At 46.5% G+C, this 27,500-nt stretch overlaps 1 protein-coding gene across 2 annotated transcripts in view; it reads right to left on the bottom strand.

Annotated features, from left to right (window-relative positions):
• The window catches only part of LOC110485323 (serine/threonine-protein kinase LMTK1), an 84,494-nt gene that overhangs the window by 11,572 nt on the left and 45,422 nt on the right, over window positions 1–27,500 (bottom strand). The window contains exons 1-9 of one of the 2 annotated variants that reach the window (XM_090197529.1): window positions 24,085–25,656; window positions 23,154–23,233; window positions 21,503–21,621; window positions 21,189–21,276; window positions 20,395–20,528; window positions 9,951–10,035; window positions 8,359–8,480; window positions 6,861–7,010; window positions 257–4,019 (exon numbers count right to left, since the gene is read on the bottom strand). In XM_090197529.1, the coding sequence (XP_090053655.1) occupies window positions 257–4,019; window positions 6,861–7,010; window positions 8,359–8,480; window positions 9,951–10,035; window positions 20,395–20,528; window positions 21,189–21,276; window positions 21,503–21,621; window positions 23,154–23,233; window positions 24,085–24,100 (4,557 nt within the window). In that variant the 5' untranslated portion in view covers window positions 24,101–25,656. Of the gene's footprint in view, window positions 1–256; window positions 4,020–6,860; window positions 7,011–8,358; window positions 8,481–9,950; window positions 10,036–20,394; window positions 20,529–21,188; window positions 21,277–21,502; window positions 21,622–23,153; window positions 23,234–24,084; window positions 25,657–27,500 lie in introns of those variants that run through there. The other variant, XM_090197528.1, reaches the window with a different exon arrangement.

Below are 27,500 nucleotides of genomic sequence, written 5' to 3'. Positions count from 1 at the left end.
CTGACATCATTGCACATCATTGCATGCCAGATAGAACAGCAGAGTATATACTACCATTCTGTTTTACCACCACGCTGGATGCTCATTTCCTCTGAGCTAAAATGATAAGGGGTGACCAGTGACCAGTGACCAGTGGCCAGTGACCAGTGACCAGTGACCAGTGGCGCTGCTGCTCCTATTGCGGATCTCAGGTTTAAAATAGAATAACATCATGTAGGAAAATGGGGAACGTGAATATAACCCATATATAACCAACCTCTCCCTCACTGTCCTCCTCGCTCAGCTCCTCCTGCAGGTTGTAGCTCCGCAGCTCCTCCTCTGACTCACTGTCGTCTGACTCCTCCCCCTCGGTTAGAGGAGCTCGCCTCTCCACCTCCCGACACAGCTCCTGGAGTGAGGGGGAGCAGGAGAGGAGCGATGGAGATGAGGTGAGGAGGCCAACAGGACCGTTCTGGTGTCTGCTGTAGCCAGCCTTCTCCTCCTCCTCTTCGTTCTCCTCCTCTAACTCCTCATACTCCTCCTCTTCTTCTCCTCCTCTCTCTCCATTCTCTCCATCCTCGTCGACCTGATTAAACTCTGGCATGTCCTCCTCAGTCGATCCCTGCTCTCCCTCCCCGTCCTCCTCCTTCTCTTTCATCACCTCCTCTCTGTAGTCTATGGTAGAGTCAGATCCCAGGGACTGGATGGGGGAGTAGTCATCCTCTGAGGCCCTGTGATGGTTCTCCTGGTCAGGGTGTCTGGCTGAAGCCTCCTGCACTGTGGAGGAACCCTCAGACACCATGGTGGAGCTGCACCCAGATGCCGGCTCCTCGCTGCTGTGCTCAGACTCCAGGCCTACAGCATCGTCAGGGGCGGACTCTTTGGCCAGACAGCCCCCCATCTGAGGGGGGAAGGGGGCCAGCATGGAGAGGCGCGGGCCGGGGGCCGAGGAGGGAGAGGAACCTGTGGTAGTGTCAAACACCACCACTCCATTTGTATTTGTGTTTCCTGTCAGGTCTGTCAGGTCACGGTAACCGTCCTCTCTCTCAATCTGTGGTTGGAGTTCATCTCTCCTCGCCAACCTCCTCTGTTTCGAGGCTGTGTGCCCCACAAAGTCCTTCTTATCTCCTGGACTGGAGAAGAAGTTACTCCCTTCATCCTGGGGACTCCTCTCGTTCTCCGCGTCGTAGTCAGAGAAGTAGGCAGAGTCCACGAACGGATTCTTATCACTTAGTCCCTTTAGCTGCATCTCAGTGCAGCCAGAGGAGGAAGAGGTACACAGAGTGACCCCAACCCCATCACCCAGGTCCACCTGCTGAAGGACCATCTGGTCTGACCTCGGCCCCAGGCTAACCCCACCGCGGGCCAGGTGGCTCCCACCGAGGACTGGGTGTTGTTGCTGGTTTCCTTCGCAGTCCAATAGGAAGTCCCCATTCCCACCTCCCTCCTTTAGGATGAACTCTGGGCTTTCATTGTTCTCTGTGTCGTAGCCACTGTCCAGGGACTTGGGGAGGAGAGATGAGGAGGTGAAAGAGGAGGAGAAGGAGGAGGAGGGATGGAGAAAGACGTCATCAAGGCTGAAGGCCTCACAGGGGCTGGCGTTGGTAACCGACAATGACAGCGACAGCATGTCCAGGGTGTCCATGGAGTCAGGGGTTCCCACCGGGTTCTGCAGGGAGCGTCCGTGGGGGTGGTGGGCGGGGCTTAGATCGTCTCCGACCTCGTCAGCATAGTCCAGGGAGTAGTCGGCCAAAATTCCAGAAGTGATATCCGTTATGTCATCGTCCTCATCGTCGTAGCTACAGTTGCTGATGTCCACTAGGCTGATGCTGGAATGACCGGCCATCTCCAACCCACTGTCCAGCCCTCTGCTAGCCTCAAACAAGGACCCGACCGGCTCCAGCAGTACCCCTTCAGGGTGGGCCAACCCCATCCCCAGCCTCCTCTCCCCCACACCACCAGACATCACCTCCACTGGACCTCTGTCTTTAACATGTGAAGGTATCTCCCAGACATTACCCCCCTGCTTCTCTGTCAGGACTGCCTTAGTGCTGAGGCCTGTGCGAGTGTCAAGCTCCATGTATGTGGACGGAGATTGGATACAGCCTGGTCCTGGGATCATCTTGGGATGGGAGAATTGCCTCTCTCCTGTAATCAGAGATGGGTTTTTACTGTGACCCTCTACAGACACCGTAGTTGTAGTTTTGGTGGTGGGGACGCCGTCCTTTACACCACCTTTGAGGTTAACACACTTGACAGCAACAGAAGAGCTGGAGAGAGAGTCAACAGCAACACCTCTGAGATGATCTAGGGTAGAGTGGTCTGAGAGACACACAGGTTTATCTCTAGCTCCGTGACACAGGTGACCATATGTAGTAGCACTACTACCCTCACTGGGTCTGCTAGAGGAAGAGCAGACAGCGCTCTCTCTCCCTGTGGCCTCCATATAGCTGAATGCTCTGGAGCTGTGCTGCTGGCACATGTTGCTACTGTTACACGAGCCTGTTACAGTAGAGGAGTGTGTCGTGGTGTTGGTGTAATGGAGGTCCAGATAGCTGTCCTGTGATTGGCCCGTCTGCCTAAGGTCAAAAGTCATGCTGTTGTTATTGGCCGAGTGGTTGGAGGTCCAGTTGGTGGCTTCTCTCTCAGAGAAGAGATCACCATCGTCGATGTCCCCAGTGTCACTTTCTCCTCTCCTCCTGCCCCCCACCAAAAGTCCCCCGTCCCCTGTCTCCACGTCGATGCTAATATGGTTAGCCATGGGTAGAGTCTTTCTGAGGGGACCCATCATGTCATAGTAGCCTTCACTAACCGTCCTCCTGGATGTGGTGGAGAAGCCTTGGCTAGCCTCGAGGTAGGGGTCACAGTGTCCCAGACTAGGGCTACTCAGGCACTGGGAGTGGGAGGACCCCACCCCCAGAGGGGTTTCCAGCCTCCCCATTGGATGATGCAGGTTCAGCTGGGACATTATGGGCGTGTCCTCTGGTGATTGGCAACACGTCTCTCGAATGGGCGACTGTTCACAGTAGAAAGCCTGTCTCTGATTGGGTGAGAAGTACTGGTGGGACCGCCCCAGCTCCACGGGACTGGCTGAGCTGGCTGTCTGTCTCATGAGAGGCTCCATGGTCAGGGACAAGGCCGGGCTATTGTCAGAGTCATGGGTACTGTGTTTACCCCCACTGCTGTCGCCTGCTGCTGCTGACCAGTAGGCACTGGGCTGGGACTGGGACTGGGACTGGGACTGGGACTGGGACTGGGACTGGGGCTGTGGGGTTCTGCTCCCTGAGGAGAGGCTGCCATCCTCAGCCTCCAACCCAGGGCTGTAGTCAACCACACTATCATCCAGGTTGATATTACACTCCACCGGCTCCTCAATACGGATGTAGTACTCACTGCCGACCGAAGGGCTGTGAGCGCTCAACACCGGCACCACCCCTACCCCCGACCCTGACCCCGATCCGGAGTGGTCGGACTCGTAGTAGGATGGGGAGACCCCCAGAACAAGCCCTCCACCCCCTCCGTCCCCTTTACAGCTGCCCGAGGTGGAGGTGTTCCCGACGGGGTAGTATACGTCCTGGTAGTGAGGGTTGCCCTGGCCCAGAGGCCCGCTGGTGGATGAGGAACAGTATGGCTGCTCGGCTCTCGCCTGCTCCCACTTGTACTCAAAGTTGAGCCCACCATAGCTGGTCTCTGTCACGGTCAGGATGTCGTCACCGCTGTCTGAGTGGAAGCTGTCTTGGGAGAAGTGTTCTAGGAGGGGGAAGGAGTTGCGGGAGGTGGAGGCCGGCTCCAACTCCACGTCCCCAGGGATAGATGATGGGGCAGGGACAGTAGTCTGGGCTAGTGGTGGAGGGGCTGGGGCGGTGTGGCTGTGGGTGGTGCTGCCAGTCAGGTTGGGTCTCAGGGAGTTCCAGCGCTGTTCAAAGTCCTCCTGGACTCCACTGGCCCCCTTGGCACACAGGTAGGTGAGGAGGAGGTGTACCTCCTCACTGTTGGGTCTCTGCTCTGGCTGCAGCCAGCAGAACTGCATCACTTCATACCTGGGGTGGGGGGGACAGAGAGAGGGAGGGATGTGGGGAGAGAGAGGGTGAGGAGGTGGGAGCGACAGAGCGGGAGGGAGGGAGGGAGGGAGGAGGGGGGGAGTGACAGAGAAGGAGGGGAGGAGGGAGAGAAAGAGAGAGAAAGGGAGGGCCAGAGGGAGGGGGAGACAGACAGAGGAAGGGAGCAACAGGCAAAGGTAGGGAGGGAGGCAGATAGAGACAGAGGGAGCGTCAGCGGAGGGAGGGAGCAACAGACAGAGGGAGAGAGAGAGAGGGAGAGTGGGAGGGAGCGACAGACAGAGAGAGGGAGGGAGGGAGGGAGCAACAGAGAGAGAGGGGGAGAGAGAGAAAGAGGGGGGAGGGAGCGACAGACAGAGGGAGGGACAGACAGACAGGGAGAGGGAGAGACAGGCGGAGGGAGCGACAGACAGACAGAGGGAGGGAGGTAGATAGAGAGACAGAGGGAGCGATAGCGGAGGGAGGGAGGGAGCGACAGAGGGAGGGAGGGAGGGAGGGAGGGAGGAAGGAAGGAAGTGAGAGCAGAGGGTTGGGGAAGGGATGAAGAAGTGTTACTCTGTAATTCTGGAGGTTCATCAATAGTCCATTTATTATGAAAAATTGCTGTATCACACTGAAATGAGGCAGCTACCATGCAATTGATTTAGAAAACAGCAATATGATGAGGAAGTCCTTCGTCAGCTGTTTCTGGCCGCCAGTCTTACAATCTGACGAGAATATATACAAGCCAGATACAGAAACTGTGATTGGAAAGATTGGTCAGCATATAGGAAGGTATGTGTCTGTGTGTGTCAGCGTTAAATCCGCAGGTTGTTTAAATGAGTAACATGCTTGATAAAAGGAACACTAATTGCCAGACATCCAGAGAAGGATGAATACATACAGTGGGGAGAACAAGTATTTGATACACTGACGATTTTGCAGGTTTTCCTACTTACAAAGCATGTAGAGGTCTGTAATTTTTTACATAGGTACACTTCAACTGTGAGAGACGGAATCTAAAACAAAAATCCAGAAAGTCACATTGTATGATTTTTAAGTCATTCATTTGCATTTTATTGCATGACATAAGTATTTGATCACCTACCAACCAGTAAGAATTCCGGCTCTCACAGACCTGTTAATTTTTCTTTAAGAAGCCCTCCTGTTCTCCACTCATTACCTGTATTAACTGCACCTGTTTGAACTCGTTACCTGTATAAAAGACACCTGTCCACACACTCAATCAAACAGAATCCAACCTCTCCACAATGGCCAATACCAGGGAGCTGTGTAAGGACATCAGGGATAAAATTATAGACCTGCACAAGGCTGGGATGGGCAACAGGACAATAGGCAAGCAGCTTGGTGAGAAGGCAACAACTGTTGGCGCAATTATTCGAAAACGGAAGAAGTTCAAGATGACGGTCAATCACCCTCAGTCTGGTGCTCCATGCAAGATCTCACCTCGTGGGGCATCAATGATCATGAGGAAGGTGAGGGATCAGCCCAGAACTACACAGCAGGACCTGGTCAATGACCTGAAGAGAGCTGGGACCACAGTCTCAAAGAAAACCATTAGTAACACACTACGCCGTCATAGATTAAAATCCTGCATCGCACGCAAGGTCCCCGTGCTCAAGCCAGCGCATGTCCAGGCCCGTCTGAAGTTTGCCAATGACCATCTGGATGATCCAGAGGAGGAATGGGAGAAGGTCATGTGGTCTGATGAGACAAAAATAGAGCTTTTTGGTCTAAACTCCACTCGCCGTGTTTGGGGGAAGAAGAAGGATGAGTACAACCCCAAGAACACCATCCCAACCATGAAGCATGGAGGAGGAAACATCATTATTTGGGGATGCTTTTCTGCAAAGGGGACAAGACTACTGCACCGTATTGAGGGGAGGATGGATGGGGCCATGTCTCGCGAGATCTTGGCCAACAACCTCCTTCCCTCAGTAAGAGCATTGAAGATGGGTCGTGGCTGAATCTTCCAGCATGACAACGACCCGAAACACACAGCCAGGGCAACTAAGGAGTGGCTCCGTAAGAAGCATCTCAAGGTCCTGGAGTGGCCTGGCCAGTCTCCAGACCTGAACCCAATAGAAAATCTTTGGCGGGAGCTGAAAGTCCGTATTGCCCAGCGACAGCCCCAAAACATGAAGGATCTGGAGAAGGTCTGTATGGAGGAGTGGGCCAAAATCCCTGCTGCAGTGTGTGCAAACCTGGTCAAGAACTACAGGAAACATATGATCTCTGTTATTGCAAACAAAGGTTTCTGTACCAAATATTAAGTTCTGCTTTTCTGATGTATCAAATACGTATGTCATGCAATAAAATGCAAATTAATTACTTAAAAATCACACAATGTGATTTTCTGGATTTTTGTTTTAGATTCCATCTCTCACAGTTGAAGTATACCTATGATAACAGACCTCTACATGCTTTGTAAGTAGGAAAACCTGCAAAATCGGCAGTGTATCAAATACTTGTTCTCCCCACTGTAGGTGTTGTGTACTGTATGTGTGAGATGCCAGAAATATGTATTATATGGTGCTGACCAAATGAGAGGCTCATAGCCAGGTTAATAAGGTATTGATTACAACCCATGTCAGGAGAAGAAGACTAATGGTTGGTTCGTGCGCCAGTATAAAAGGCATTGATTGGTTGATATGAGGATAGGGAGTACTAATGATTGGTTACAGACCAAAGGATTGTGGTGTATCCTGCGTAGGCGCCCGAGTGCGCATTAGTGCATTTATGCATTTGTGTGTGTATGTGTGCATGCGCGTGTGTGTTTGTGTGTGTGTGTATCTGTGTGTGTGTTTGTGTGTGTGTACTCACCAGCGCTCAGCCAGGGGTACTTTGAGCCGGGGCCTGGTTAGTTTGAGCTGCTGTTCCTTCACAGCGTAGGTCAGGACCTGTCTGTCAGTGTAGTGTCTGTACGGCTGGTTCCCCAACTCAAACAACTCCCAGATAGTCACTCCCAGAGACCTAGAACGGAGACAAACCCATGAAGTGACGTCTTCAGATAGTCACTCCCAGAGACCTAGAACGGAGACAAACCCATGAAGTGACGTCTTCAGATAGTCACTCCCAGAGACCTAGAACGGAGACAAACCCATGAAGTAACGTCTTCAGATAGTCACTCCCAGAGACCTAGAACGGAGACAAACCCATGAAGTGACGTCTTCAGATAGTCACTCCCAGAGACCTGGAACAGAGACAAACCCATGAAGTAACGTCTTCAGATAGTCGCTCCCAGAGACCTAGAACAGAGACAAACCCATGAAGTGACGTCTTCAGATAGTCACTCCCAGAGACCTAGAACAGAGACAAACCCATGAAGTAACGTCTTCAGATAGTCACTCCCAGAGACCTGGAACAGAGACAAACCATGAAGTAACGTCTTCAGATAGTCACTCCCAGAGACCTAGAACAGAGACAAACCCATGAAGTAACGTCTTCAGATAGTCACTCCCAGAGACCTAGAACAGAGACAAACCATGAAGTAACGTCTTCAGATAGTCACTCCCAGAGACCTAGAACGGAGACAAACCCATGAAGTAACGTCTTCAGATAGTCACTCCCAGAGACCTGGAACAGAGACAAACCCACAAAGTAACGTCTTCAGATAGTCACTCCCAGAGACCTAGAACAGAGACAAACCCATGAAGAAACGTCTTCAGATAGTCACTCCCAGAGACCTAGAACAGAGACAAACCATGAAGTAACGTCTTCAGATAGTCACTCCCAGAGACCTAGAACGGAGACAAACCCATGAAGTAACGTCTTCAGATAGTCACTCCCAGAGACCTGGAACAGAGACAAACCCACAAAGTAACGTCTTCCGATGAGGAACTTCATAGGTGACCATGTGGCCTGACTAGGAAAAGCTCTGGACACCAGATCCCAGGGTTTCTCTTCGGCAGGGAAAACACTGAGCTCTATTCAATACAGGTTTGAGCAGATGTAGTAGGTTTTAATTAGCCTTTATTTAGTCCCAGTGTGTTTGTGCTGTCATGACAACTGCTCGTCACTCATTGTCATGTCACATCTGGATTGACAATGAGCTATGGAGTTGGAAACAGCACAAACTGATCTGGGACCAGGCTAGGTTTGGTTGAAGAGTTGTATCAATAACACCATAAGTCAAATCTGGGACCAGGCTAGCTGTGGTTGAAGAGTTGTATCAATAACACCATAAGTCAAATCTGGGATCAGGCTAGGTTAGGTTGAAGAGCTGTATCGTTGACCTTAGGGGCTGAGTCAACCATAGTGTATGGTGCTGACACCATTCATTCCTACACCCTTGAACCCCTGACACCTCCCCCCTGCTCACCATACGTTGCTGTCCTTAGTCTGGTCCACCACTAGTAGGTTACCATGCACCTCGTCTATGAGCTCTGGGGCGATCCAACGCAGCGGCACCCAGATCTGGTCTGGAGTCACAAAGTAGTCATCCTACAGAGTAGAATAGAGCAGAATCATTAGATGGAAATACTACTTTATCGTCTGTCTGTTACAATGGAAACTATTCTTCTGTCCCACCCCCTATTCAGTATGTAGAAAAATACATAATACAATATAACCAAGACTGGTTTATTACTGTAGATTCACCAAGACTGGTTTATTACTGTAGATTCACCAAGACTGGTTTATTACTGCAGATTCACCAAGACTGGTTTATTACTGTAGACTCATCAAGACTGGTTTATTACTGTAGACTCATCAAGACTGGTTAATTACTGCAGACTCATCAAGACTGGTTTATTACTGTAGACTCATCAAGACTGGTTTATTACTGTAGACTCATCAAGACTGGTTTATTACTGTAGACTCATCAAGACTGGTTAATTACTGTAGACTCATCAAGACTGGTTTATTACTGTAGACTCATCAAGACTGGTTTATTACTGTAGACTCATCAAGACTGGTTAATTACTGTAGACTCATCAATACTGGTTTATTACTGTAGACTCATCAAGACTGGTTAATTACTGTAGACTCACCAAGACTGGTTAATTACTGTAGACTCATCAAGACTGGTTTATTACTGTAGACTCATCAAGACTGGTTAATTACTGCAGACTCATCAAGACTGGTTTATTACTGTAGACTCATCAAGACTGGTTTATTACTGTAGACTCATCAAGACTGGTTTATTACTGTAGACTCATCAAGACTGGTTAATTACTGTAGACTCATCAAGACTGGTTTATTACTGTAGACTCATCAAGACTGGTTTATTACTGTAGACTCATCAAGACTGGTTAATTACTGTAGACTCATCAAGACTGGTTTATTACTGTAGACTCATCAAGACTGGTTAATTACTGTAGACTCACCAAGACTGGTTTATTACTGTAGATTCACCAAGACTGGTTAATTACTGTATATTCACCAAGACTGGTTTATTACTGTAGATTCACCAATACTGGTTAATTACTGTAGACTCACCAAGACTGGTTTATTACTGTAGACTCATCAAGACTGGTTTATTACTGTAGACTCATCAAGACTGGTTTATTACTGTAGACTCATCAAGACTGGTTTATTACTGTAGACTCATCAAGACTGGTTTATTACTGTAGACTCATCAAGACTGGTTTATTACTGTAGACTCATCAAGACTGGTTAATTACTGTAGACTCACCAAGACTGGTTAATTACTGTAGACTCACCAAGACTGGTTTATTACTGTAGACTCACCAAGACTGGTTTATTACTGTAGACTCATCAAGACTGGTTTATTACTGTAGACTCATCATGACTGGTTTATTACTGTAGACTCATAAAGACTGGTTTATTACTGTAGACTCATCAAGACTGGTTTATTACTGTAGACTCACCAAGACTGGTTTATTACTGTAGACTCATCAAGACTGGTTATTACTGTAGACTCACAAAGACTGGTTAATACTGTAGTCTCACCTTGTATCTGCTGTGTGAGAGGCCATAGTCTCCTATCTTTACTGTCCTCTCCGAGGTCAGAAGGCAGTTCCTTAAGGCCAGGTCACTGTAAAGAGGAGAGGGAGGAACAGTTCATCACATTGTTACATTATAGCCATTTAGCAGACGCTGTTATCCAGAGAGACTTACAGCAGCATTTAGTACCTTGCTCAAGGGCACATTGTCAGATTTTTCACCTCGTCTGCTCAGAGATTCAAACCAGCAAACCTTTCAGTTACTGGCCCAACGCTCTTAACTGCTAGGTTACCTGCCACCCAGTCACCAGACCAGACTAAACCATATGTAATACTCTGACTGCAGTAATATCGTATCACAATAAACCATTCAATCATTGCTATTGAATGTATTGTACCACAGGAAAACATGATGCTTCACAACATTTACCGCTCAATAGCATAAAGTACGGGTGTAATTCACTGGTATGACTGCACAAGTAGCTACGTGGATTTCTCTGTAGCTATACTACACAGGCATCGAGATTTTGTTGATCTTAACTCTACCTATCATCAGCTCCTCAGCACATGATTGGCTGCTACCATGGTAACAAGGAGAGAGGGGTTCCCCCCGGCAACAAAATCACTGATGCTGGAGTTGGTGAGAGTCACTCAGGCAGCACCAGGATGTTGTTACCGGGACAGACCAGCAGGGGGAGCCAGAGCAACACAGCTGCAGTCATATCCTTACATATGTCCATATTTTTATTTAACATTTATTTAAACAGGTAAGGTAATTAGGAACAGATTGTACATAATATCCTCAATATCATGTTAATTTGGAGACAGACCAGCTGCACAGTCCCAGTTGTATCTAGGGTGGGATGTGTCAGAGTGAGACCAGACCCTTCAACATCCTCCAGATCATCTGGATTCAGTTCCCTCTATCGGTTTTATGTCCCTACAACATGTATGTTACCATACATACAGTATATATATCATTACTCTTCACTACAACATGTATGTTACCATACATACAGTATATATATCCTTACTCTTCACTACAACATGTATGTTACCGTACATACAGTATATATATCCTTACTCTTCACTACAACATGTATGTTACCATACATACAGTATATATATCATTACTCTTCCCTACAACATGTATGTTACCGTACATACAGTATATATATCCTTACTCTTCCCTACAACATGTATGTTACCATACATACAGTATATATATCCTTACTCTTCCCTACAACATGTATGTTACCATACATACAGTATATATATCATTACTCTTCACTACAACATGTATGTTACCATACATACAGTATATATATCCTTACTCTTCCCTACAACATGTATGTTACCATACATACAGTATATATATCATTACTCTTCACTACAACATGTATGTTACCATACAGACAGTATATATATCCTTACTCTTCCCTACAACATGTATGTTACCATACATACAGTATATATATCATTACTCTTCCCTACAACATGTATGTTACCATACATACAGTATATATATCATTACTCTTCCCTACAACATGTATGTTACCATACATACAGTATATATATCCTTACTCTTCCCTACAACATGTATGTTACCATACATACAGTATATATATCATTACTCTTCACTACAACATGTATGTTACCATACATACAGTATATATATCCTTACTCTTCACTACAACATGTATGTTACCATACATACAGTGTATATATCATTACTCTTCACTACAACATGTATGTTACCATACATACAGTATATATATCGTTGCTCTTCCCTACAACATGTATGTTACCGTACATACAGTATATATATCCTTACTCTTCACTACAACATGTATGTTACCATACATACAGTATATATATCATTACTCTTATATCATTACTCTTCCCTACAACATGTATGTTACCGTAAATACAGTGTCTATATCGTTGCTCTTCCCTACAACATGTATGTTACTGTAAATACAGTATATATATCATTACTCTTCCCTACAACATGTATGTTACCGTAAATACAGTATATATATCATTACTCTTCCCTACAACATGTATGTTACCGTACATACAGTATATATATCCTTACTCTTCCCTACAACATGTATGTTACCATACATACAGTATATATATCATTACTCTTATATCATTACTCTTCCCTACAACATGTATGTTACCATACAGACAGTATATATATCATTACTCTTCACTACAACATGTATGTTACCGTACATACAGTATATATATCCTTACTCTTCACTATAACATGTATGTTACCATACATACAGTATATATATCATTACTCTTCCCTACAACATGTATGTTACCATACATACAGTATATATATCATTACTCTTCACTACAACATGTATGTTACCATACATACAGTATATATATCCTTACTCTTCACTACAACATGTATGTTACCATACATACAGTATATATATCATTACTCTTCACTACAACATGTATGTTACCATACATACAGTATATATATCATTACTCTTCACTACAACATGTATGTTACCATACATACAGTGTATATATCATTACTCTTCCCTACAACATGTATGTTACCATACATACAGTATATATATCCTTACTCTTCACTACAACATGTATGTTACCATACATACAGTATATATATCATTACTCTTCACTACAACATGTATGTTACCATACATACAGTATATATATCCTTACTCTTCACTACAACATGTATGTTACCATACATACAGTATATATATCATTACTCTTCCCTACAACATGTATGTTACCATACATACAGTATATATATCCTTACTCTTCACTACAACATGTATGTTACCATACATACAGTATATATATCATTACTCTTCCCTACAACATGTATGTTACCGTACATACAGTATATATATCCTTACTCTTCACTATAACATGTATGTTACCATACATACAGTATATATATCATTACTCTTCACTACAACATGTATGTTACCATACATACAGTATATATATCATTACTCTGCACTACAACATGTATGTTACCATACATACAGTATATATATCCTTACTCTTCACTACAACATGTATGTTACCATACATACAGTATATATATCCTTACTCTTCACTACAACATGTATGTTACCATACATACAGTATATATATCATTACTCTGCACTACAACATGTATGTTACCATACATACAGTATATATATCCTTACTCTTCACTACAACATGTATGTTACCATACATACAGTATATATATCCTTACTCTTCACTACAACATGTATGTTACCATACATACAGTATATATATCCTTACTCTTCACTATAACATGTATGTTACCATACATACAGTATATATATCATTACTCTTCCCTACAACATGTATGTTACCATACATACAGTATATATATCATTACTCTTCACTACAACATGTATGTTACCATACATACAGTATATATATCATTACTCTTCACTACAACATGTATGTTACCATACATACAGTATATATATCATTACTCTTCACTACAACATGTATGTTACCATACATACAGTATATATATCATTACTCTTCCCTACAACATGTATGTTACCGTACATACAGTATATATATCATTACTCTTCACTACAACATGTATGTTACCATACATACAGTATATATATCCTTACTCTTCACTACAACATGTATGTTACCGTACATACAGTATATATATCATTACTCTTCACTACAACATGTATGTTACCGTACATACAGTATATATATCATTACTCTTCACTACAACATGTATGTTACCATACATACAGTATATATATCCTTACTCTTCACTACAACATGTTACCATACATACAGTATATATATCATTACTCTTCCCTACAACATGTATGTTACCATACATACAGTATATATATCCTTACTCTTCACTGCAACATATCAGAAACATATTGCTCTGGAATGATTGATATGTTCTAGGACTTTCATTAGGACTCGAGATCGTAAGGAAGTTGTGTTTGTGAAGGTGTCTACTAACCCACCTGTGAGTGAAGTTGTGTTTGTGCAGGTGTCCACTAACCCACCTGTGAATGAAGTTGTGTTTGTGAAGGTGTCTACTAACCCACCTGTGAGTGAAGTTGTGTTTGTGCAGGTGTCCACTAACCCACCTGTGAATGAAGTTGTGTTTGTGAAGGTGTCCACTAACCCACCTGTGAGTGAAGTTGTGTTTGTGCAGGTGTCCACTAACCCACCTGTGAATGAAGTTGTGTTTGTGAAGGTGTCCACTAACCCACCTGTGAATGAAGTTGTGTTTGTGAAGGTGTCCACTAACCCACCTGTGAGTGAAGTTGTGTTTGTGCAGGTGTCCACTAACCCACCTGTGAATGAAGTTGTGTTTGTGAAGGTGTCCACTAACCCACCTGTGAATGAAGTTGTGTTTGTGAAGGTGTCCACTAACCCACCTGTGAGTGAAGTTGTGTTTGTTAAGGTGTCCACTAACCCACCTGTGAGTGAAGTTGTGTTTGTGCAGGTGTCTACTAACCCACCTGTGAATGAAGTTGTGTTTGTGCAGGTGTCTACTAACCCACCTGTGAATGAAGTTGTGTTTGTGCAGGTGTCTACTAACCCACCTGTGAATGAAGTTGTGTTTGTGCAGGTGTCCACTAACCCACCTGTGAATGAAGTTGTGTTTGTGCAGGTGTCTACTAACCCACCTGTGAATGAAGTTGTGCTTGTGCAGGTGTCCACTAACCCACCTGTGAGTGAAGTTGTGTTTGTGCAGGTGTCCACTAACCCACCTGTGAAGGAAGTTGTGTTTGTGCAGGTGTCCACTAACCTACCTGTGAATGAAGTTGTGTTTGTGCAGGTGTCCACTAACCTACCTGTGAATGAAGTTGTGTTTGTGCAGGTGTCTACTAACCCACCTGTGAGTGAAGTTGTGTTTGTGCAGGTGTCCACTAACCCACCTGTGAGTGAAGTTGTGTTTGTGAAGGTGTCCACTAACCCACCTGTGAGTGAAGTTGTGTTTGTGCAGGTGTCTACTAACCCACCTGTGAATGAAGTTGTGCTTGTGCAGGTGTCTACTAACCCACCTGTGAGTGAAGTTGTGTTTGTGCAGGTGTCCACTAACCCACCTGTGAGTGAAGTTGTGTTTGTGAAGGTGTCCACTAACCCACCTGTGAGTGAAGTTGTGTTTGTGAAGGTGTCCACTAACCCACCTGTGAGTGAAGTTGTATTTGTGCAGGTGTCTACTAACCCACCTGTGAGTGAAGTTGTGTTTGTGAAGGTGTCCACTAACCCACCTGTGAATGAAGTTGTGTTTGTGCAGGTGTCCACTAACCCACCTGTGAGTGAAGTTGTATTTGTGCAGGTGTCTACTAACCCACCTGTGAGTGAAGTTGTGTTTGTGAAGGTGTCCACTAACCCACCTGTGAGTGAAGTTGTATTTGTGCAGGTGTCTACTAACCCACCTGTGAGTGAAGTTGTGTTTGTGAAGGTGTCCACTAACCCACCTGTGAATGAAGTTGTGTTTGTGCAGGTGTCCACTAACCCACCTGTGAGTGAAGTTGTGTTTGTGAAGGTGTCCACTAACCCACCTGTGAGTGAAGTTGTGTTTGTGAAGGTGTCCACTAACCCACCTGTGAATGAAGTTGTGTTTGTGAAGGTGTCCACTAACCCACCTGTGAATGAAGTTGTGTTTGTGCAGGTGTCCACTAACCCACCTGTGAATGAAGTTGTGTTTGTGCAGGTGTCCACTAACCCACCTGTGAATGAAGTTGTGTTTGTGCAGGTGTCCACTAACCCACCTGTGAATGAAGTTGTGTTTGTGAAGGTGTCCACTAACCCACCTGTGAATGAAGTTGTGTTTGTGAAGGTGTCCACTAACCCACCTGTTAGTGAAGTTGTGTTTGTGCAGGTGTCCACTAACCCACCTGTGAATGAAGTTGTGTTTGTGAAGGTGTCCACTAACCCACCTGTGAATGAAGTTGTGTTTGTGAAGGTGTCCACTAACCCACCTGTGAATGAAGTTGTGTTTGTGAAGGTGTCCACTAACCCACCTGTTAGTGAAGTTGTGTTTGTGCAGGTGTCCACTAACCCACCTGTGAATGAAGTTGTGTTTGTGCAGGTGTCCACTAACCCACCTGTGAATGAAGTTGTGTTTGTGCAGGTGTCTACTAACCCACCTGTGAATGAAGTTGTGTTTGTGCAGGTGTCTACTAACCCACCTGTGAATGAAGTTGTGTTTGTGCAGGTGTCCACTAACCCACCTGTGAATTAAGTTGTGTTTGTGCAGGTGTCTACTAACCCACCTGTGAATGAAGTTGTGTTTGTGCAGGTGTCTACTAACCCACCTGTGAGTGAAGTTGTGTTTGTGAAGGTGTCCACTAACCCACCTGTGAGTGAAGTTGTGTTTGTGAAGGTGTCCACTAACCCACCTGTGAATGAAGTTGTGTTTGTGAAGGTGTCTACTAACCCACCTGTGAATGAAGTTGTGTTTGTGCAGGTGTCTACTAACCCACCTGTGAATGAAGTTGTGTTTGTGCAGGTGTCTACTAACCCACCTGTGAATGAAGTTGTGTTTGTGCAGGTGTCTACTAACCCACCTGTGAATGAAGTTGTGTTTGTGCAGGTGTCCACTAACCCACCTGTGAATGAAGTTGTGTTTGTGCAGGTGTCTACTAACCCACCTGTGAATGAAGTTGTGTTTGTGCAGGTGTCTACTAACCCACCTGTGAATGAAGTTGTGTTTGTGCAGGTGTCCACTAACCCACCTGTGAATGAAGTTGTGTTTGTGCAGGTGTCTACTAACCCACCTGTGAATGAAGTTGTGTTTGTGCAGGTGTCTACTAACCCACCTGTGAGTGAAGTTGTGTTTGTGAAGGTGTCCACTAACCCACCTGTGAGTGAAGTTGTGTTTGTGAAGGTGTCTACTAACCCACCTGTGAATGAAGTTGTGTTTGTGCAGGTGTCTACTAACCCACCTGTGAATGAAGTTGTGTTTGTGCAGGTGTCTACTAACCCACCTGTGAATGAAGTTGTGTTTGTGCAGGTGTCTACTAACCCACCTGTGAATGAAGTTGTGTTTGTGCAGGTGTCCACTAACCCACCTGTGAATGAAGTTGTGTTTGTGAAGGTGTCTACTAACCCACCTGTGAGTGAAGTTGTGTTTGTGCAGGTGTCTACTAACCCACCTGTGAATGAAGTTGTGTTTGTGCAGGTGTCCACTAACCCACCTGTGAATGAAGTTGTGCTTGTGCAGGTGTCTACTAACCCACCTGTGAGTGAAGTTGTGTTTGTGAAGGTGTCCACTAACCCACCTGTGAGTGAAGTTGTGTTTGTGAAGGTGTCTACTAACCCACCTGTGAATGAAGTTGTGTTTGTGCAGGTGTCTACTAACCCACCTGTGAATGAAGTTGTGTTTGTGCAGGTGTCTACTAACCCACCTGTGAATGAAGTTGTGTTTGTGCAGGTGTCTACTAACCCACCTGTGAATGAAGTTGTGTTTGTGCAGGTGTCCACTAACCCACCTGTGAATGAAGTTGTGTTTGTGAAGGTGTCTACTAACCCACCTGTGAGTGAAGTTGTGTTTGTGCAGGTGTCTACTAACCCAACTGTGAATGAAGTTGTGTTTGTGCAGGTGTCTACTAACCCACCTGTGAGTGAAGTTGTGTTTGTGAAGGTGTCCACTAACCCACCTGTGAATGAAGTTGTGTTTGTGCAGGTGTCTACTAACCCAACTGTGAATGAAGTTGTGTTTGTGAAGGTGTCTACTAACCCACCTGTGAGTGAAGTTGTGTTTGTGAAGGTGTCCACTAACCCACCTGTGAATGAAGTTGTGTTTGTGAAGGTGTCCACTAACCCACCTGTGAATGAAGTTGTGTTTGTGAAGGTGTCCACTAACCCACCTGTTAGTGAAGTTGTGTTTGTGCAGGTGTCCACCAACCCACCTGTGAGTGAAGTTGTATTTGTGCAGGTGTCTACTAACCCACCTGTTAGTGAAGTTGTGTTTGTGAAGGTGTCCACTAACCCACCTGTGAGTGAAGTTGTGTTTGTGAAGGTGTCTACTAACCCACCTGTGAGTGAAGTTGTGTTTGTGCAGGTGTCCACTAACCCACCTGTGAATGAAGTTGTGTTTGTGAAGGTGTCCACTAACCCACCTGTTAGTGAAGTTGTGTTTGTGAAGGTGTCCACTAACCCACCTGTGAATGAAGTTGTGTTTGTGCAGGTGTCCACTAACCTACCTGTGAATGAAGTTGTGTTTGTGAAGGTGTCTACTAACCCACCTGTGAGTGAAGTTGTGTTTGTGCAGGTGTCCACTAACCCACCTGTGAGTGAAGTTGTGTTTGTGAAGGTGTCTACTAACCCACCTGTGAATGAAGTTGTGTTTGTGCAGGTGTCCACTAACCCACCTGTGAGTGAAGTTGTGTTTGTGAAGGTGTCCACTAACCCACCTGTGAGTGAAGTTGTGTTTGTGAAGGTGTCCACTAACCCACCTGTGAATGAAGTTGTGTTTGTGAAGGTGTCCACTAACCCACCTGTGAATGAAGTTGTGTTTGTGCAGGTGTCCACTAACCCACCTGTGAATGAAGTTGTGTTTGTGCAGGTGTCCACTAACCCACCTGTGAATGAAGTTGTGTTTGTGAAGGTGTCCACTAACCCACCTGTGAATGAAGTTGTGTTTGTGAAGGTGTCCACTAACCCACCTGTTAGTGAAGTTGTGTTTGTGCAGGTGTCCACTAACCCACCTGTGAATGAAGTTGTGTTTGTGAAGGTGTCCACTAACCCACCTGTGAATGAAGTTGTGTTTGTGAAGGTGTCCACTAACCCACCTGTGAATGAAGTTGTGTTTGTGAAGGTGTCCACTAACCCACCTGTTAGTGAAGTTGTGTTTGTGCAGGTGTCCACTAACCCACCTGTGAATGAAGTTGTGTTTGTGCAGGCGTCTACTAACCCACCTGTGAATGAAGTTGTGTTTGTGCAGGTGTCTACTAACCCACCTGTGAGTGAAGTTGTGTTTGTGCAGGTGTCTACTAACCCAACTGTGAATGAAGTTGTGTTTGTGCAGGTGTCTACTAACCCACCTGTGAATGAAGTTGTGTTTGTGCAGGTGTCTACTAACCCACCTGTGAGTGAAGTTGTGTTTGTGCAGGTGTCTACTAACCCAACTGTGAATGAAGTTGTGTTTGTGCAGGTGTCTACTAACCCACCTGTGAGTGAAGTTGTGTTTGTGCAGGTGTCTACTAACCCACCTGTGAGTGAAGTTGTGTTTGTGCAGGTGTCTACTAACCCAACTGTGAATGAAGTTGTGTTTGTGCAGGTGTCTACTAACCCACCTGTGAGTGAAGTTGTGTTTGTGAAGGTGTCCACTAACCCACCTGTGAATGAAGTTGTGTTTGTGCAGGTGTCTACTAACCCAACTGTGAATGAAGTTGTGTTTGTGAAGGTGTCTACTAACCCACCTGTGAGTGAAGTTGTGTTTGTGAAGGTGTCCACTAACCCACCTGTGAATGAAGTTGTGTTTGTGAAGGTGTCCACTAACCCACCTGTGAGTGAAGTTGTGTTTGTGAAGGTGTCCACTAACCCACTTGTGAGTGAAGTTGTGTTTGTGAAGGTGTCCACTAACCCACCTGTGAATGAAGTTGTGTTTGTGAAGGTGTCCACTAACCCACCTGTTAGTGAAGTTGTGTTTGTGCAGGTGTCCACCAACCCACCTGTGAGTGAAGTTGTATTTGTGCAGGTGTCTACTAACCCACCTGTTAGTGAAGTTGTGTTTGTGAAGGTGTCCACTAACCCACCTGTGAGTGAAGTTGTGTTTGTGAAGGTGTCTACTAACCCACCTGTGAGTGAAGTTGTGTTTGTGCAGGTGTCCACTAACCCACCTGTGAATGAAGTTGTGTTTGTGAAGGTGTCCACTAACCCACCTGTTAGTGAAGTTGTGTTTGTGAAGGTGTCCACTAACCCACCTGTGAATGAAGTTGTGTTTGTGCAGGTGTCCACTAACCTACCTGTGAATGAAGTTGTGTTTGTGAAGGTGTCTACTAACCCACCTGTGAATGAAGTTGTGTTTGTGCAGGTGTCCACTAACCCACCTGTGAGTGAAGTTGTGTTTGTGAAGGTGTCTACTAACCCACCTGTGAGTGAAGTTGTGTTTGTGCAGGTGTCCACTAACCCACCTGTGAATGAAGTTGTGTTTGTGAAGGTGTCCACTAACCCACCTGTTAGTGAAGTTGTGTTTGTGAAGGTGTCTACTAACCCACCTGTGAGTGAAGTTGTGTTTGTGCAGGTGTCCACTAACCCACCTGTGAATGAAGTTGTGTTTGTGAAGGTGTCCACTAACCCACCTGTGAATGAAGTTGTGTTTGTGCAGGTGTCCACTAACCCACCTGTGAGTGAAGTTGTGTTTGTGCAGGTGTCCACTAACCCACCTGTGAATTAAGTTGTGTTTGTGAAGGTGTCCACTAACCCACCTGTGAATGAAGTTGTGCTTGTGCAGCTGCAGCAGGCCCGAGGCGATCTCGCACGCCATTCGCTGGAGGGTCAGGGGATCAGGGGTCACGGAGTCAGCCGCCCGACAGCTGCGCAGGTAACTCTTCAGGTCGCCCTGATGACCAGGACAGGAAGTGATGTCATAAAACGATTTGGCACTCTATATCACCATATTCCCTAGTGCACTATATAGGGAATATGGTCAAAAGTAGTGCAGTAGATATGAATATAGGATGCCATTTGGGACACAAACCTATGTTTGTAATGTATGTCTGTACAATAACCCGTCACAACTTGCTCTCATCCACTTCTCCTTCTATGTCTGTTAGCAGTATGGTGGAAACTCTGATCTGTAAGGTGTTAGCAGTATGGTGGAAGCTCTGATCTGTAAGGTGTTAGCAGTATGGTGGAAAATCTGATCTGTAAGGTGTTAGCAGTATGGTGGAAGCTCTGATCTGTAAGGTGTTAGCAGTATGGTGGAAACTCTGATCTGTAAGGTGTTAGCAGTATGGTGGAAACTCTGATCTGTAAGGTGTTAGCAATATGGTGGAAGCTCTGATCCGTAAGGGTGAAATCAATATGGTGGAAGCTCAGACCCTTCTGCAAACCCAGTGGAAAGGGTAGAGAGCAGATTGTCCCTGGCTGTAACAGTACTGTATTCCACCAACAGGGGGAGCAAGTATCCATCTCACCAGAGAACTCCATATAGAAGAAGGTGGTTGTGACCTCTGAGATAGGGGTTAGGGGTTAGGGGGCTAGGGGTGGTTTCTCTCACCAGAGGACAGAACTCCATGACCAGTAGATAGGGTGTAACCTCTGAGCACTGTGCCAGGCACTGCAGGAGGGCTGGGTTCTGGAGGGCACTGGGGGAAGGGGGAGGTAGAGGAGATGGGTCATAGTTCAACAGTCACGTTTACTGTCATAGTTTATAGTGAACATACAGTCAGAACACATGGAAAGAGGTAGCAGGATAACCATGTATAGGCATTCATTCATTCACCAATTGATTGATTAATTAATTAATGAATTGTACTGGATGCAAAGGGTGGGGTATACAGGGTATGAGATCCATATTGTTGTAGTTCTGACCGGTATGGCTGTGCCTCTTCCAGGAAGTGCATCTGGTCCTGGACACTGGCACTGGCCTTCAGCTCCTTGACCACCACCTGGGTGGTGCTGAGACCTGCATTCACCTCCCCCAAGAGAACCTATACAGGACCCACAGAGACACAGACAGACACACACACACACACACACACACACACACACACACACACACACACACACACACACACACACACACACACACGCACACACACACACACACACACACACACACACACACACACACACACACACACGCACACACACACAAAAACATTTACAGTAGTTAACATGGTAAAGACAGGGGGCAACGGAGAGACAGAGAAAGACAGAGAGAGAGACAGAGAGACAGGGAGAGACAGGGAGAGACAGAGAGAGACAGAGAGAGACAGAGGGAGAGACAGAGAGAGACAGAGAGAAAGACAGAGGGAGAGACAGAGAGAAAGACAGAGAGAAAGACAGAGAGTCAGGGAGAGACAGAGGGAGACAGACGGAGAGACAGAGGGAGAGACAGAGGGAGAGACAGAGGGGGAGACAGAGGGAGAGACAGGGAGAGACAGAGGTAGAGACAGAGAGAGACAGAGGTAGAGACGGAGGGAGAGACAGAGAGAGACAGAGGTAGAGACAGAGGGAGAGACAGGGAGAGACAGAGGGAGAGACAGAGAGAGACAGAGAGAAGAGCAAAACATACAGTTCAGCACTAACTAAAAAGCTTTGGAAGCAATGCAGATGGAATGGAATTCAGTGTGACATGTAGATAGTCCCAGCTCTCAGACAGACAAGGCTGTAGGTCAGCTTGTGGCCCTAAAAAGATCAACACCACATTACACACACATTCCACACACACTACCTCACAGCACACAGTAGTGTGTCTCCAATGGCACCCTATCCCCTATATAGTGCACTACGTTTGACCAGGGCCCATAAGGCTTTGGCCCAAAGTAGTGCACAATATAGGGAATATGGTGCAATTTGGGATGTTGACAGTAACATGGAGGAAAGCAGGAAGAGAGAGGATATAGGGAAAGACACAGGCTGCTGTTTTGTCCCAATCTTTACCCTTATTCTCTCTAAAGTGTACACTCATTCTCTCACTCACCCTCAGAACATTTTACATTGCCATTTTTTGTAATTTAGCAGACGCTCTTATCCAGATCGACTTACAGTAGCTGGTCCATGTTTAAACAACACAGGAATGGCCTGGTATAATACATGGTGAAACCTCCCTCTAGCTGGTCCATGTTTAAACAATACAGGAATGGACTGTAACTGGTCCATGTTTAAACAATACAGGAATGGACTGTAACTGGTCCATGTTTAAACAATACAGGAATGGACTGTAACTGGTCCATGTTTAAACAACACAGGAATGGACTGGTATAATACATGGTGAAACCTCCCTCTAGCTGGTCCATGTTTAAACAATACAGGAATGGACTGGTATAATACATGGTGAAACCTCCCTCTAGCTGGTCCATGTTTAAACAATGCCTTTACTGTACATCCATGAGGGGAAGTGAGCTTGTGCATAATTCAGGAACAAAGGTAGCGAATCAGAACCCAGCTACAGACTTTGGGAGGAGTGGTTTCTGTGTCGTTAGTATGTGCTAAGAAAATAATCTGGGGTGCAGCTCACCTTGCCAAACCAACCATGTCCTATCTCCTTCACATAGAGTAGACTGTGGCGACCCAACTCTGACGATTTCAACAGCTGGACTGCAGAGAGACGGGGGAGAGGGAGAGTTAGACACATTGCAATTGTTAGACTTCTAGAATGTTAGAATGAAGAGAGGATGAAGTAAGAGAGGGAGAGAAGGAGAGGAAGAGAGGGAGAGATGGAGAGAAGAAGAGAGGAAGAGATGGAGAGAAGGAGAGTGGGAGAGAGGGAGAGATGAAGTGAGGGAGAGGGAGGGAGAGAGGATGAGTAAGATAGGGAGACAGGGAGAGGGAGACAGGGAGAGAGGAAGAAAGGGAGACAGGGACAGAGGGAGACGAAGAAAGGGAGAGAGGAAGACAGGGAGAGAGGGGCAGTAATAAAGATAGACAGTAAAGTCTGGGTTGTTACCACACATCACAATATCAGAATGAGATTAAAAGAGAAATGCATAAGTAATACAATGTGAATACAGAGATGAAAACAGAAGACAACTGCAGTGCCACAGGCAGAACAACAGAGAGAGGGAGAGAGAGAGGGAGAGAGTTAAAAGCACTTACTCTCAGTAATAATAAAGAGATATCTCCTAGGGAAGTAAAATGTTACTTCTAAAAGTCGACCAGAGAAAACAAAGTCATAATGCTCCTCAAACAAACTGAAGAGACAGAAACTCCTCTGAAGGCACTATGCTGTCAGCTAACATGGTCTTAGTCCCAACGGGCACCCTATTCTCTATATAGTGCACAGATTTTGACCAGGGCTCATGGGACTCTGGTCAAAAGTAGTGCACTAAGTAGGAAATAGGGAGCCATTTGGGAATCGAGCCATGGTTCAACTCCTCCTAAATAACCCCAGAGTCTGTCTATCTGTCAACTCCTACAGAGTAGAGCATCATATTACTAAAAACAAGTACCTTGACGAATCCTCATAATTTAGAGATGATGATGGTGAAGGGGGTGATGAAGATAAAGTAGCTGGAGTGGCGGAGCGGCCAGCCATCCACCCTGAGGTAGAGCACCGTGTGTGTGTGTTTACGGTGCTGGTGTGTGTGCGGTGAATGGGTCCAGTCCCCAGACAGTGTGTGGAGAAAACCTCTCCCCGTCCACAGAAGTGATGAGAGACCAGCCACAGCAAGTGTGTGTGAGAGTCCATGGCCCCAGTCCCGGTGTGTGTGAGAGTCCATGGCCCCAGTCCCGGTGTGTGTGAGAGTCCATGGCCCCAGTCCCGGTGTGTGTGAGAGTCCATGGCCCCAGTCCCGGTGTGTGTGTGAGAAAGAAGAGAAGAACCCATGACTGCCGCGGCCACGTCAGCCAACCCTCCACAGGGTTTAACCCTACGAGCCCTCACACAGCTGAACAAGCTGCCTGCTCCTTCTCTCTCTCTCTCTCTCTCTCTCTCTCTCTCTCTCTCTCTCTCTCTCTCATCACAATGCATCGTCCTCACACTGTTCCAAAACTAAACATGTTCCAGAACCCCGTCCATGAACCTTCCTCCCAACTGTCGCACAGTCTGTACTGTCTCCTCTATAGACTGGGTCTCAGCTCTGTCTTCTCTATAGACTGGGTCTCAGCTCTGTCTCCTCTATAGACTGGGTCTCAGCTCTGTCTCCTCTATAGACTGAGTCCCAGCTCTGTCTCCTCTATAGACTGGGTCTCAGCTCTGTCTCCTCTATAGACTGAGTCCCAGCTCTGTCTCCTCTATAGACTGGGTCTCAGCTCTGTCTCCTCTATAGACTGTGTCTCAGCTCTTTCTCCTCTATAGACTGAGTCTCAGCTCTGTCTCCTTTATAGACTGAGTCTCAGCTCTGTCTCCTCTATAGACTGGGTCTCAGCTCTGTCTGAGGCAGCATAGCAGGAATCTCAACCAGCAAGGTCCTTCTCTGTATGTGGAACATAGAAGACAGAAGAGCAGTCCCTCTGCTGTCCCGATGTTGTCTGGTGAGGCTCTACTGTTTTTCTGTGAGTCTTTCTGCGAGGACATGTTCTCCTTCTGCTTCTCTGAGCGCCGTGGCCAGCAACGCCATGTGTTCTGGTCAGGCATGACTCTCTCTCTCTCTGTCCGTGTGTCCAACCAACTGCCTCTTCTAATCTTCCAATCTCTCTCCCTTTCCCAAACCCAGACAGCGTACTGGGTGTGTGCTGGCATACACTGTACACTGGTCACGCATTGCTCTGTCTGTGTGTGTCCAACCGACTCCGACTGCCAGGCATGTCCATAGTGTGTCGCCCGACTGACTGACTGACTGACTGACATGCCAGCGCACTGTTCTCCCTGAAGACCTCAGGAGCAGCAGTGACATAAGAGACACACTATAATAGCCTTATGTCTGTGTGTCACTGAGACTGGCAGAAGCATAACACACACACACACACACACACACACACACACACACACACACACACACACACACACACACACACACACACACACACACACACACACACACACACACACACACACACACACAGAGAGAGCTCTATGAAATGCAGAGAGAAAGGTCTCTGTCATAGACACCCCACCCACCCACCACTCCCACTCCTGTCCATCACCCTATCCCCCACCCCTCTGTCCGTCTCTCCCACCCATCCCCTCCTACGTTGGTCCTGGTGCCATGACACCACCCTGTATCTCATGCATGTGTTTTTCTCTAGTTTTACATTGTTATTGATTAGTGCATTGTTGGGTTTTGAGTTTGATAGAAAGACATTTCACTGTACTTGTCGTGCATGTGACATCAATACTTTATACTATCTCTCTCTCTACCCTACCTCTCTCTCTCTTTCCCCTTACTATTACACACAGACACATCCCTGTCTTATAACCCATACCACTACCACCCTCTGCCTCTTTCTCTCTACCCTCCCTCTCTCTTCCCCCTTTCTATTACACACAGACTCATCCCTGTCTTATAACCCATACCACTGCCACCCTCTGCCTCTCTCTCTCTAGCCCCTCTCTCTCTCTCTCTCTACCCTCCCTCTCTCTGACAGACCACTCCCTGTATTCTCTCCCTCTCTGTATCTCTCTTTCTCCATCTCCCCCTCCATCACCCCCCCCCCCTCCCTCCCGCCCTCCCTCCCTCTCCCTGACTCAGTCCCCTCCCTGTATTGTAAACCATAATGCCAGTCCTCTGCTCCAGCGTTCCAGGAGTGTCACAGTGACAGTCCAGCCGTACACAGCCTCCTACTCCCCCATCACCATCACTATCCCCTGGCCTAAAGGCTAAATCACAACCTTTGTCTGTTGGTTGGTCCCCAGTGCTTGGTACCAGCCTCCCAACTCAGCAGACACAGGACCCATTCAGTGGGCATTCTCTGGACCCTAGCACTGCCGCTGGGCAGGGGTTGTCACGGTGATAACAGCACACACACACACACGCACGCACGCACGCACGCACGCACGCACGCACACACACACACACACACACACACACACACACACACACACACACACACACACACACACACACACACACACACACACACACACACACACACACACACACACACACACACACACACACACACACACACACACACACCCAACCCCTCTGGACTCCTGATTCCCTCCCTCCCGACCGAGGTTCTTCTCTCCTTTCTATTCTAAAGAACTGTTCCTTTATATCATTCCATCCCACTAGGAATGTGCTTGTGTGTGTGAGTGTGTGTGCATGGACGTGTGTGTGCATGCGTGTGTGTCTTTCTGTGGGTGTGTGTGTGTTCGTGCATGTCATTTCATCCCACTAGGAATGTGCGTGTGTGTCCGTGCGCGCGTGTGTGTGTGCATGGACGTGTGTGTGCATGCGTGTGTGACTCTCTGTGTGTGTGTCTGTTCGTGCGTGTCATTTCATCCCACTAGAGGAATGTGTGTGTGTGTGTTTGTGCTGTCTTCCCACTCATTGCATTCCCTGGCAGTGAAGCCTGAGGTAAGAGGCAGGCATTGTGGCTGTGAGCTGGTGGGATGATAGACACACACAGTAACTTACACACTGTTGGGGTAAATGATATTCACCCACACCAAGAAACATGGTGACATGTCTCTTGGTGTAGTGACATGTCTCTTGGTGTAGTGACATGTCTCTTGGTGTAGTGACTTGTCTCTTGGTGCGGTGTGGTGACATGTCTCTTGGTGTGGTGACATGTGTCTTGGTGTGGTGACATGTCTCTTGGTGTGGTGACATGTCTCTTGGTGTAGTGTGGTGACATGTCTCTTGGTGTGGTGACATGTGTCTTGGTGTAGTGACATGTCTCTTGGTGTAGTGTGGTGACATGTCTCTTGGTGTGGTGACATGTGTCTTGGTGTGGTGACATGTCTCTTGGTGTAGTGACT

Source organism: Oncorhynchus mykiss, chromosome 13, assembly GCF_057628025.1.
Source record: "Oncorhynchus mykiss isolate SJ-2025 chromosome 13, ASM5762802v1, whole genome shotgun sequence".
Taxonomy (NCBI): Eukaryota; Metazoa; Chordata; class Actinopteri; order Salmoniformes; family Salmonidae; genus Oncorhynchus; species Oncorhynchus mykiss.
This window is presented reverse-complemented; position numbering and strand designations above follow the sequence as displayed.